The sequence below is a fragment of the Lynx rufus genome, unplaced genomic scaffold, assembly GCF_022079265.1.
Source record: "Lynx rufus isolate CCGP_SWC_20201006 ecotype Redwood Valley unplaced genomic scaffold, mLynRuf1.p SCAF_4, whole genome shotgun sequence".
Lineage (NCBI taxonomy): Eukaryota > Metazoa > Chordata > Mammalia > Carnivora > Felidae > Lynx > Lynx rufus.
This window is the reverse complement of record NW_025814856.1, coordinates 99,803,712-99,817,034: the sequence shown is the minus strand read 5'-3', so window position 1 is coordinate 99,817,034 and position 13,323 is coordinate 99,803,712. Positions and strand designations below refer to the sequence as shown.

The 13,323-nt window shown below is 39.0% G+C and overlaps 1 protein-coding gene across 4 annotated transcripts in view; it reads right to left on the bottom strand.

The window, feature by feature from the left end:
* DYNC1I1 (dynein cytoplasmic 1 intermediate chain 1) overlaps positions 1-13,323 on the bottom strand; it is a 283,160-nt gene that overhangs the window by 16,628 nt on the left and 253,209 nt on the right. For all 4 annotated transcript variants that reach the window (XM_047096199.1, XM_047096201.1, XM_047096200.1 and 1 more), the window contains 2 exons: positions 5,404-5,544; positions 1,146-1,271 (listed from right to left, as the gene is read on the bottom strand). In XM_047096199.1, the coding sequence (XP_046952155.1) occupies positions 1,146-1,271; positions 5,404-5,544 (267 nt within the window). The remainder of the gene's footprint in view (positions 1-1,145; positions 1,272-5,403; positions 5,545-13,323) is intronic.

The window sequence follows — 13,323 nt, the reverse complement described above, 5'->3', positions numbered from 1 at the left end:
AGTAGTGTATAATAAATCGTTGCAGTGTAGGACAAACCATCCGGGACTCTGCCAAATGTACAGAATGCCGACTGATGAAACCATACGGAACCTTGTCAGTGTGATCAGCTAAACCCATCCACCAGGCAGGCACAGGGTACTTCCTAGATCCAGGGTGTTATACATACAAATGTGGTACATTTTCCCCCTGGAATGCAAATTCTAGATTCATATTACACCAGAATAGCATTACACAGCACTCTTGTTTTGTTTTGCTTGAAAGTTCAATATTTTCTTTGTCTTTAAGGAAAAAATTCTTTAACCTCATTGCAAATGAAAGCTTTTGTCAACACTTTCCCATTTAGTAAAAATAGATACGTTTAAGTACAATTGATTGATAATGTAATATTTAAATAAAGATAGCATAAAAATTTAAAGAGATTTATCTGAAATACAAGATATAGATTTTTGCTCTTTGATATGTGCCATGATGTTCAGGAATACTTCATATATAATGTAACATATTATGTATGTAATACAATGTAGCTATACCAGAGATATATATCTGGTAGAATAACTTTGAATATCATGAAAATAGTACAAATTCGGATTCACTTCAGCTTCTTTAATATATATACTGTGAAGGGAGCACAACCTCAGCCTCTTTAATTGGCTACATTTTAACTAAAGAGTAATAGTATACACTTTAAGTGAACAAAATGAAAGCTGGACTTTTTGTTTGTTTAACAAATTCCAAATTCATTGCTAGCATGATGCATTGGACAAACTTTCCATTCTCGTGAAATTGGTGGGAAGTGCCATGCTTTATCACAGGATGGGTGGGAATTCTGTAGCTCTCTGAAAGAGCCTGGATCATTAACTAAAGCGGCCCATGTGTGGAGACAGAAGACCAAATTAGGCCCTAAGGAAGTCTTACCAAACTCCCAGTGAAGTCAATGGAAATTTGCAAACGCACTTGAGAGGACTCTTGTCGCCCACAGGTCATGTCAATAATTTCACTAGATCTTTAGACACACAAGTCAAAAAAAAAAAAAAAAAAAAAAGAAAAGAAAAAAAAGAAAGAAAGAAAAAGGAAAAGAAAAGAAGGAAAAAGAAAAAAAAAAAAAAACCAAAACACCCAAACCTGTAAACCAAAAAATATGTACCTCTCCAACATCGTAGATCCAAATTCGGCCTTCTGAGTCTCCAACGGCAACTTCTTTCCCGGCTTGAGCCCAACGAACACGGTTTAGGGCAGAAGCCCCTTCAATGGCCACACTTGCTGTCGGGACCTGTCAAAGAGGTTACAACAGCAATAAAGAATCTCTGAATATGAATTTAGATACACAAATTTACCATGATACGTTTAACTGGGTGAGTCACCACTGCCTTCATGTGCATGAAGTAATATACGTCCCTGTGCAGGGGTAAAAGGATTCATTGTTCTTAAATCATATGCTCCACTGAATTAAGGGGTAGAGAGGAGACACTTTAACAAAAAAGGAAAAGAGGGAGAGTCTTTTTCCACAGTCAATGGGCAATGAGTGACAAATATTTCTCCGGATTATGCAGGGTGTACATCCAACATACAAACACAGCAGCTAAATGTGATACTTCACGATCAGGTCATGATTTATGGATCGATGGAGAGAGAGATTTCAGGATTTACCAAGATTAAGGATACTATAAAAGGCAGGAAGGGGGTTTATGGTGGAATAAAGGTCATATTAATGTGTGTCTTCAGGGAAAAAACCTCATCAGGGAAGGGATGATCAGAAGAAGACAAAAAGTGCAGGTGGAAAAGCTTCAAAACCTCAAATTCTCCTCTTTCTTTTTTTCTTTTCCTTTTTCCTATTTCCCCCCTTCCTGTCAGTACCAGGATGGACGAAGCACTCTATAAGTTTGGAGATGTCCCCAGGCTGATACCCTGATGGACTGCAGCCCCTGTTTGTAGAAGAGGCCTTCCATGTCCTTTAACAAACACTGAAACCTGCCAATGCTGATAATTACTATCATACTAATTATTGAAATACACTGAGGTGCTGAAATGGAACTGCAGCATTTATGACAAGAGCCGTAGTATTAGGAAGACGTTTTAGGGGGCCCACCCCTCTGTATCAACAGTTGTGTAAACTCTTGTCTTTAAGTTTGGAACTTTATACCTGATGTAAAGATCGCATCTCTGCTTCTTCTCCAAGAACGTGGAATGGGAAATGACAACAGGCCATTAAAAAGCAAAAGAGTAAATGTTGAAACAAAAAGAAAAAAATAGAGTGACAGGAGGGCCCTAGAGATCATCTCATGCCACTGTTTAAGACCTGTGTCTCCTAAACAGGTCGTTTTAGGATGGAAACTCGATGTACTGTGCCTCAGCTCTCCCGGCGTTCTGCTATTCAAGGAATTGAAACCATCTGTTTATGTGAGATTATTGACCCAATACCTATCTTTAAAATAGCAATAAAAACTCCATCATATGTAAGAATCTATGTTTAAACTTAATCTTGAAATCAATAAAAATTCTTTTACCTGCTTAAATCACTGTATGTCAATTGTGAGCAAAAATGTAAAACGAAAGTCCCCAACTCATTTATTTTTTTAAAAAATACACAATTTCTACAATAAAGGTGCCTGCTGTGCTGGCAGGAGGTTGAATTTTTAACCAAACCTTTCAAAGGCCAAAACAATGTGAATTTAGATGGGCCATAATTCTGTCAATATGCTTTATTATTAGTGCGCTGCTCAGAAAACAAATCTGAGATTCAGCCATACAGTTTTCAGAGTTAGTTTTTAACACCATAATTTAGGGAGATCGTACAGGATCATACTTTATAAACCTAACTCTGTTCAACATCAGATTTTATCAATGAACAATCTTGAAAATTGAATAAAAATGTTGAATCTCAATATGAATGTTAAAAATTAATCATTCAAAATAAACTGATTTCTGATACACTTTAAATTATGCCTAATACATTTGAAAGAATCGTATTTATTAGGAATTAAGTAATATAGCAAACTGGGACAAATACTATTTTAGCCATTTAAAAATACCTTCAGTTCAAATATTATAAATGGTTAAAAAAAGACTATCACAGCCTATTATATGTGCTAAAAAAGTATCAAATGCATGAAGGAAATGATAAAATATATTTTATTAGTTTTACTCATAATGACCCTTCAACAGCTGATCAATCTATAACAAAACTAATCCATATATTGAACTCTATCTCTCTTACTTCTGTACTTTGCTTTCACAGTTATATTCACACTTTTTAAGGCCCAATCATTTTAATTGCAAAGACAGGATATCTACTGCCTAAATTACTACATTGTGTGGAGTGATACTCAGGTAGGTGAATATGAACTATCCTTGCATAGGAGCAATTGGAATAACTTGGTCTAAAGGTACAGTAATTTCAACAACAGCAACAAAACCCACTGGGAATTCAGGTTCTCTCTCTTTTTTACACAAATTTACATCCTAATCCAACAAACACTTGAAAAATCTTGTTCAACTTGATAGGAGGTAAAAGTCATTCGAGAGTTTAAAAAAGTGTTCAGTTCATTACCGGATTTGAATCAGACTCGACATTTCTACTAGTATTCTGAAAGCAGAATTATGGTTACCACAAAACTAAGCAATTTGCATGGCCCATAATGATTTTTAAAAAATATTTATCTACAAAACTCTTATGTGGTTGTCCCTTGATACCTAGAGAAAGAGAAGGGAAAAATTATATTTGGCAATTAATTTCTTTTTTGACAATTTCATTGTGGACACGTTAAGTTCATTTTACCTAGAAAGCAGACTACAAACAAAACAAGAACAGCTACATAGGAAGTATTAAGGCATGTGTAGAACTCACTCCACTGCATCGTAGTTGGGCATCACCTAAGCATCATTTCTACTAAATCTGATTTCTGATATAAGGGGTCTCCTAAGCCAACCTGGAAAACGTGTGTCTTTTGGTTGATTTAAGTGAATGAGTTTATTCTAGCAGATAGAAGCAATATGATTTTAATCAACAGTGATGAAAGACTTTGGGAAACCATCACAATGTGGAATAACAGCATCTTTCTATGAAGAGCAATAATGTTATGAACATTTCAACATCCAAAAATGATGGGCATTGCACACATTTATGCCTTTTGCTTATTTTCAAAGATACTTCATCACATAACTCTTATCTTTGTCACACAGTTCTTGTAGCCAAAAGAAAATAAAAAAGACTCAAACTGCAATATTTGAAAATGTAACTATTTGGCAGTGGTCAGAGATGCATATAATTTTGCAAGTTACAGAGGCCCCATAATAACACCTGAGGGATATTTCCCTGCCCCCTCCCACAGAAAATACTAGGGGGCCTGCTCCTCCTCAGATCCTCCAGCTATAGGCTTCCTAATTAAAAAGGCTGAGCTGCTTCCTGCTCAAAACACTTCAAAAGACCTTTCTCTTGTTCTCCACTTGACATACAGTTTACATGCTTGTTCCCCTTACCTGTCCCTTCTTATTTACGGAGAGGTGCCCTGAATCAGAAGCCGGGAAGTGCTGAAGAGAACGTTTTATTTTTCTAAATCGATGCACATTTAATATTCATGTTAAAAAAGACACAAGCCTTCTCCCCAGTAGCTGAGTTAGCACCTCATTACTGTTGAGGGTGTGGGCAAAAGGAAAAATGCACATGGCAGAATTTTTTAAAACATAAATGTATATAGCATAATTTTTAAAAAGAATATTTCCTTATTATTAATTCCCCCCTTTTAAAAAAAAAGGGGGGGAGGCCATTTTTCACTTCTCTAAATGTGACATGTTGATATCCAGCTTTTTTTTCAAACACTAAGTTTAACATGTTCAGAGTTGCAAACTATTGTAAAAGTCTGCCTGTAAGTTCAGCATTTTAGATAAAGATGATTTTACCTTGTAAAAATCAAATGGAGGATGGATCTAAACATAAAGGGTCAACAGAATCATCTTTTATGAATTTAAAATAGAAAGTGTACCAATAGCAAACACTGACAAATAACCCTTTTTAAAAGCTCAATCTCGAGTCAGCGTCCACAAAAGCTTACTTTTCCAAGTGCTTGCCAATGGAGTTATTTCAACACTGCTCTGAAATATCGCTGTGTATCCTTTCCCGCAGGGAAAGGCGTGAACACACAGCGTTTTGCTTTTTGCAAAGAAGGGTCGTCCATTGTCCAGGATCGGCCACGGTTTGGGGATGACGTGAGATGAAATGATTTGGGGCCAGTGCATCTGCCAGTTCCCTTCAGAGCAGTCAAGAAAGGGGGTCGGCAGCCCAGCTGCAGTTGAAGGGTCAGTCCAAAAAAGGCCGTTGGGGAGAGAGAGGGGGAGACGGAGAGAGGCCGGCTGCGCCCTCCTCCCAGCCCTCCCCCCCCAACTCGGGCGCCTGCGCCGCCGCTCACCTCGGTGTCATTGTTGAGGTTCCAGAGGTCCAGGCGCCCCATCCCGTCCACGCAGGCAAAGAGCGCGGGATGCACGGGGGACCACATGACATCGTACACATAGTCTGCATTGTCTTCAAAGGAGTAGAGCGGCTTGTTGTGCTGTAAAGCAGAGAGACCGTGAAGACTTTGTGGCGCTGCCGCTGCCTCGGGCTGTCTAGCGAGCCTAATTAAAAACTTTGCACATTCACAAAGTGTCATAAAACTTCCCGAGATGAAAGTCCTCGAAAAGGTGAACCGCAGCTTTAATGTGACTAGAACTGTCCAGTGGCATAAATAAATACCGGGGGGCGAGGGGGTGGGTGGGAAGGGGGGACTCTTAGGGGACTGGGGGCTGGGACCGGCGGGGGAGGCGGTTTCAGACACAGGCGTACGAGACATTCCATGCAGGTGGACGGGGCTGCCCATTAGCTCGGAATTCTCGCCAGGCTACGCTCCGCGAGTCGCTCGGAGCCCAGACCCAACCGCGCTCGGCCTGCGGGGATCAGACCCGCGGGGATGCTCTGGAAGCCCCCGCTTGGCCCGGCGGCCCCGGACCTCTTGCATGGAAGGCAACGCCTGCCACCTCGTGGTCTTTTTCTGTAGCTGCATGTCTGCTTCCAGGCCAACTCCAGGCCAAATTCATACTTTAATGGTTCCTTTGCGGCGGGAATGGGAACACATATTTTGAAGGGATTTGTGTAGCTCTTTGGGGAGGTTAAAAATCTCGCGGTTCTAAGACCCTAGTTTCTCTGCCTCGTCAGGTGGACTGGCGTGGCTCAACGTAGAATCCCTGAACCTTCACAGAAGATGAACCGCATTTTCTAGATCACCCAGTATTTCCAACAGCCCTGAAATTGGTGTTTTGGGGGAAAGCATTAGCACACCCCCCACTGCATACAAATGCTTCTACTCCAGAGGGATACAATAAATTAAAATGGCACTCTTGATTTCCAGTGAATATTGTCACATCAAAATAGCACAGAAGTCAGAGGCAAGTTTGAAAGTACACCAGAAATAAAACGTAATTGGACTTCATGAATTATTCATTCCATCTGGCTTGTCTTATTCTAATTTCTGCATAATGGCTTTACTAATCCCTGATCAATTAATGTAAAATGAAATTTAAATGATAATGAAAGCCCTAGAGATAAAAGAAATTAAGTATTCTTATATCCTCTGACAGAAATCTAAACAATGGGAGTTTTTTTCCACAATGTCTTCTTCATCCAGTCAGCTGTCTGTATTCTCTTCCTGGGTTCGGCTAAATGCCTGTGCAGGCCAGAGGAATAAGATCAAAAAATATAACACACAATATGAACAATCAAATCCTTTATGCATACAATGTGCAAAGAACGTTTCTGTAGGTAACAGCTCCAAATGTTCGAGTGAACTCCCAATGTGTATGGTTAGCAAAGGTAAAATGCATAGAATGCACTTGCTGATGTGAAAGTGAGAAAAATCGGCGAGAGACAAAAACCTAGAGCAAAGATTTGTTAGGTTAGTAACTGTAAGTGATTTCTCTTTCCATGAATTATATCGCTTTGACATTGCTCAGAAATGAACACAATTCTAATACTATTGTAGCAACACAGAAGATTTTAGATGGGCCATTGTGCATGCAGGGGGTAGGGAGTAGATGTGTGAGATGTGCTGTATTTGCAAGAAGTGTCTAATGGGGGAGTGATTTGAAAAAGAACATATGATATTGAGACCTCAGAAAGAATTAAATGGACATCAGCCTTACATTTTTGTATTTTAATTTCTATAAGTCTTTTATGCCAGAATGTTTATCGTATACCATGCTTGCAGTGTGATTTTGAGGTAAAGTTAATTGTCAACTTGCTATTTACGAATAACTTCTTTCTTCCTCTCGAGCTTTGGACTAGGTGATTCAAACTTCCTTCTCCAGAGAATCTGAATATCCAGTGACACCTTAAAGTGGCATGATTGTATCATTTTTCCTTACTGAGATGGAGTAGCTGGTCCTTCACTGACCACTTGTAAACATTAAATTCTAACTCTTAGTAAAAAGACTATTCCCACCCCAAATTCTTGATTTTGTAGCTAGCCAGTCACTATTTGTTAAACAACATGAGTGACACAATTTTCTCAAAGTCAAAGCGTGGAAAAGACATACTGAAAAAAGTCGATTCTCAGTATCCTCTCTCAATAACCCAGCTGATAGCAGAACTGAGTATACAGAGGTCTAGATATAGACTTACACATACAGACAGACATTAAACACAGATCATATTTACGATCCTTGTTTTGATCAATTATAAAACCACCCAACCTTCAACAGCCATTTTCTGGAAAGCTGATATTATTTGATACATTAGTTCTCCCAATAAATTACCCCGTTAATCTCTACTTTACTTCTTTCCTTTTTTTCTTTTAGTTGCTGCTTCTGTGAGAAACCCAATCAAAATTGTAATACATCCTGGAGACTTCACTTTTTAAATATCTGGAAATAACAGCCATTGTTCATGCTACCAAAATCCAATTGTCTCATGTTTAATAGTATTGTATTGAAATGCTAGTACTGTCTAGGTTTTTCTCCAATTTCCTTACTACCCCAGCCTCTAAGACTGAAGCTTGAATCGCAAAAACCACTGCCACGTTATTCTAGGCTACAGTGTGTGCAAGTTTAGGGGAAGGAAGAAGGGCATATGTTTTCAAGGGCTTTGTTTTAACCTTGATAGATTCACAGGTTGGGAACGTCTTGGTCAAGATTGAACCCACTGTCAGGGGACCAAGTGGACTGACAGCTAGGAACCCCTAGCTCCTGAGTACGGCATTGTGTGAGCTGTAGGCATGAGCTAACACCCCTCTTACATCCTTAGGCAGTGCTATTTTGAATATTAGCTGTACTTTTTTTGATCAAGGAATTCTTCATTCTCTTTTCTTTGGGGCTCAAAAGGTAATCTGAAAACCTCATTAAAAGTTTGGTGATGAGTGCACTTGTCGTGTTGAGCACCTGGTGATGTATGGAAGTGTGAATCACTATATTGTACACCTGAAACTAATATAGCCCTGTATGTTAACTAACTGGGATTAGACTAGAAACTTAAATTTTTTTTGCCTCAAATGCTTACTGTAAAACATTTTAGAATAGATAAATAAATCATGAAATATCAACTTTTTCATCAAATGTATCAAAAGCATCAGGATCTAAAGATTCTGTTTTTAAAGTTTGAAACATAAATGTCTGCATCTACAAAACTGCTGTAGCTTTATCACCGGTATTAGAATACTACAAGTTTTGAAAAGGTGCAGAGTGTGGGGACAGATCTGACCAACGATTTTTGAGGAGGATCCAGTCATATCATTTGTGTATATTAAAGCTACAGAAGCTTGGGGATTTTAAATATTCACTCCGTAAAATACTCAAGGCCATCTAATAAGCTAAATATGGCTTCACAGCACATTACTGTAGAAAGTGTTTTTCAAAACCTTCAAATTTCACGAGACAAAAACCTCTTCACCCATGTATCTCCATTCCCAGTGCCGTGTTTAGTATCAGCACACTGTTAAAGAAGAGAGACAAGGACGCTGCACTGTTACCTGACGTATTGCATGTGTGACAGACACATGCCAGTGAAATAAAGCCACGACACCCTGTGCTTTAGACAACTTTCCGGGGCTGTGCCAAAAATCCAAAAATATCCAGACACAGATCAGCTTGACTTTAACATCCTGCCTCGCAGAGCAGAGAAGCAGGCGACCAGTCACCTCCCAGACAGACATGAAGGGCAGGGAAGGGTAAATTGTTGGGTGTTTGTTCTGCATGACTCTACACACACATTGTCTAATTTAATCCGCATAAAATCTCTGTAAGGTAGACGGTATTTACAGAAAAGAAAATTATAGTTCGGGAAAGTTAGTAGCTTTCTCAAGGCCACGAAGATTGTAAGCGGTGGAGGTGGATTTGGTTCTCTGGTTTTCCTAGCTGTTTAAGCACATCCTTTATTTGAGGGAACCGTGTGGTCCTCTGTAAGACATAGCAATGGTCTTCGGTCTTCAGAGCAAATACAGCAGCTCTGTTACCTGTCGTTCTAGTCAGTTCAACCAATATTTACTAACCACATGCTGTATAACTTGTAGAAAGGGTTAAAAAAAAAACCACCCTCACAGAATGTCGGTTGCATTTCCCGAGTTGATTATTAATAGTCGTGAAGATGTTACCCGTACAATTCCAAGCATCCTTAGCACCTTTTGACACCAGCAGAAATCTTTTTCTTCAAAAAACTGGGAATAGGATGGAATGGCCCTTTTGCCAGCAGGGATAAACAGGAGGCCACGCGATAGAGGGTCTAATAAAACGATGTCAGGAGGCAGAGCTCCGGGTTCCAGCTCACCAAATGTCTATATAGCTTCGAGTGAGGGGTTACAATTACACGATCTGAAAGCTGAGGATAACATGGGGAGAGTGGGCCGGAGAAGGTAGTAGGAGAAAGTGGACACAAACTACAGACCATGGAAAATTTCACTGAATAGCCTTGGACCTTAGTGTTTTCATCTATAAGATGGAAGGTGGGAGCTACTGACCTCGAGAGTTGCTGCTGGCTTTCTACGACTCTGTTCTGCACTAAGGATTGACTGGAATAAAGTTTGCAAAAGTTTTTTAGAAAGAGCTATTCAGAGATAAGTATTATAATCAAAGCCATCTTACTTGATGCTCTGTGAAATCCGTTTCAGTGATTTTTAGAAATTTTTTATTTCATAAAAATATACATATAAAAACGTACCAGTGTGGTTTTTGGTGAAACACCAGACATTATGAAAGTAATAATAGGTCTCTTATTTGACCAAGTAAAGAAGGCATAATGGATATTATGTTTACACGAGAGAAGGAAGCAAGGAGTGAACTCTGTTCCAGAGTGAAACTGTACAACATCCATGAACGTTTTACAATAAAGACTTGATCTCTAGATTTGAGCTTTGATTTTATAAGTATACTTCTGGAAATGACCGGAGCTGCATGTTTTTCCAATCAGTTAACTATAAAATCATTTCATGAAAGATTAATTTCTATTTCTGATGTCAGATATTTATATATACTGAAGTCACATTTAGAGAATATAATGTTTGTTTTATTTTCTCTGTGTTATTTATTTTCCTCTCATCAGAATCTCTAGGCATCCCAATAGGGTTTAGAATTTTGAAGGTTGGTGAATAGGAAGATTTGTGTTAAAATGCCTCCTAACGCCTCCAAACACTGTGGTTCTTGAGGTTGTATTTGCCTCTAAATGATTAGCTTTCAAAGCAGATTTAGTAGAAATGTTTACCCAAACCATGAAAATTTCTTTTGGAGTAGAGGGGAAGTGGGGTGGGTGGTGGGGGGTAATGCATGGGTCGGTGGGGAAGGGGCCAGAAAACTAAATGTAGAATTTCTGTATCTTTATTCTGAAATAAAAAGAAAACAAATGGAATCTTACCTTGAAACTGTATCCTGTTGGGAAAAAATGATGACCAAAATACTAAACAATGAGTAATAAGAAAATGTCCTTCAAAAATTGTCATGTGGGTTCCTGTGAAGTAATTAAAATAAATAGCCAGCCAGTTCTTCCAGGAAACATTAAAATGTGAGACCACAATATCACTTTAAAAAAACCACCAAAGGACCCCAAAACTTCAGGCTCACACAAAAATGGATGCCTCTACCATAAAAAGAAAGTGCTTAAACAAACAAACAAACCAAAACTCACAAACCAAACCAAACCCAAAAAAAACCAACTCTCTTGGCCAAAAAGAGGTGTTGTGAATTTGGTACTATCATTAGAAAACATTATTTGCAACTTAATTTGGAGTCCTTGTAAAGCATGAAGTATCCTGTATTTAATCGTAATTTCTATGGCTAAATATTAAAACAGTACAGACCATACCTAAATGGCATCTTTGCCTGTTTCTATCATGATCAGAAATTCGAAAGTAGCCATAAACACTTTGGGTGAGTTGAGCTTAACAGCATATGGATAGTGCGTCGGTTTGCCGTTTACATGTATTTACCAAAAATATATTAGGACTTTAATTTGAATTAGTAAATTTACAGTAATTGCAAAGAAATTTATAGAAATCCAGGAATGTAGCATTTGTCTCTCAACAAATGTAGAAGTTTTGCTAAATAAGTACTGAAGCCACATAAAAGGTGTTCTTTGTTGCACTGCCTTCCTCGACTGCTTATTTGCATGGAAGAATCCTCCTAATCCAGGAGGCGCCACCAATAAAGAGGATAATTATCCATATAAAAGAATGTATACATATTCACAGGTTTTGACTAGTATTTGAGTGTTTAAAGCCACGATAAAAACTACAAGCTTTGCCTAATTCATAACAGGAATATTTCCCGCACTGGCATGATTTTTATGAATATCAGGTCTACCTAATGGTTTTTTAAATGGGCATTTTCGGGGCACCTGGGCAGCTCAGTAGGTTAAGCGTCTGACCCTTGATTGCAGCCCAGGTCACGATCTCATGGTTCGTGAGACAGAGCCCTGCGTCGGGCTCTGTGCTGACAGTGCCACAGAGCCTTCTTGGCTCTCTCCCTCTCTCCCTCTCTCTGCCCGGCTCCTGCTCATGCTGTGTCTCTGTCTCTCAAAATAAATAAATACACTTAAAAAATAAAAAATAAAAAAATAATATGGGCATTTTCATAGCACGAATCTGTACAGAATCCATTCAAAAACACTAAAGAAACTGGGATGCTCTCTTAAATTGCTGTTTGTATCCATCTCAGCTGCTCTGGCTCTTTTGGTATGTTCTGCCTTCTTGCTTGAGTAGAGGGAGGGCAGAGAGGGACACTGTATTGCCAAAACCAGGGGCAGCAGAATTGCCTCCTGAGTGCCATGGAGGTGGCTGGTCTCTAGACTGATTCTCTCCGGACTGATAATTCTAAGGACCACTTGGCTGTAGGAGGCAAGGCATACAACAGAACCACTTTGGTTGCTGCTGCCCCAATTCTGTTTCTCCTATGGCTGAGCGGTTTCATATCCAACGTGGTATCAGAGAAAGAAGCATTCAGTATATGTACATAAAGATCAGGTTGTTTAGAGGCTGTATTACAGGTGGGAGGGAAGGATGTTGGTATTAAGGATGAGGGGGTGTAGAAGATGATAACGGATTGGACCTAGAAGCAACCAGAATTGTGGTTGCATTATTGTCTTGGAGACTTGAAAAGTTAGAAGAATGAATACATAAGGCAGCACAGTTTTGTTTAATCATTTATTATTTAATGTCAAATTGTTTAGCTGCATTTTACTAGTGGGTAGATAAAGTGGCAGAACATTTCGCTCTTTTTTTTTCAATGTTTATTTATTTTTGAGAGAGAGACAGAGCGCGAGTAGGAGAGCGGCAGAGAGCGAGAGGATGAGAGAGAATCCCAAGCAGGCTCTCACTTCAGCATGGAGTTGATGTGGGGCTCAAACCCATGAACTGTGAGATCATGACCTGAGCCAAAACCAAGAGTTGGACACTCAACTGACTGAACCACCCAGACGCTCCCAGATATGTATAATTCTTAAAGAAAGATTTAAAATATATAAAATTATAAACCTAGATACATGCATTATATCTTGATTCATATTTATTTCTAAAGTGCCAGGTAAACATTTGCTATTCTCCAGAGCTAATCTGACATTAGTGGTCTCACTACACTTAGTAAATATGACATTTAGACAAATTTCGTTTTTGCTCAAGAAGTCCCATAAACCAGATTTGTCTCATCAAATGGGTTTAAAATCTAATGGTAAAATTATTTAAATTAAAAAAAAATTTTTTTAAACATTTATTCATTTTTGAGAGATGGAGGGAGACAGAGCGTGAGTGGAGGAGGGGCAGAGAGAGAGGGAGACACAGAATCCGAAGCAGGCTCCAGGCTCCTAGCTGTCAGCACAGAGTCCG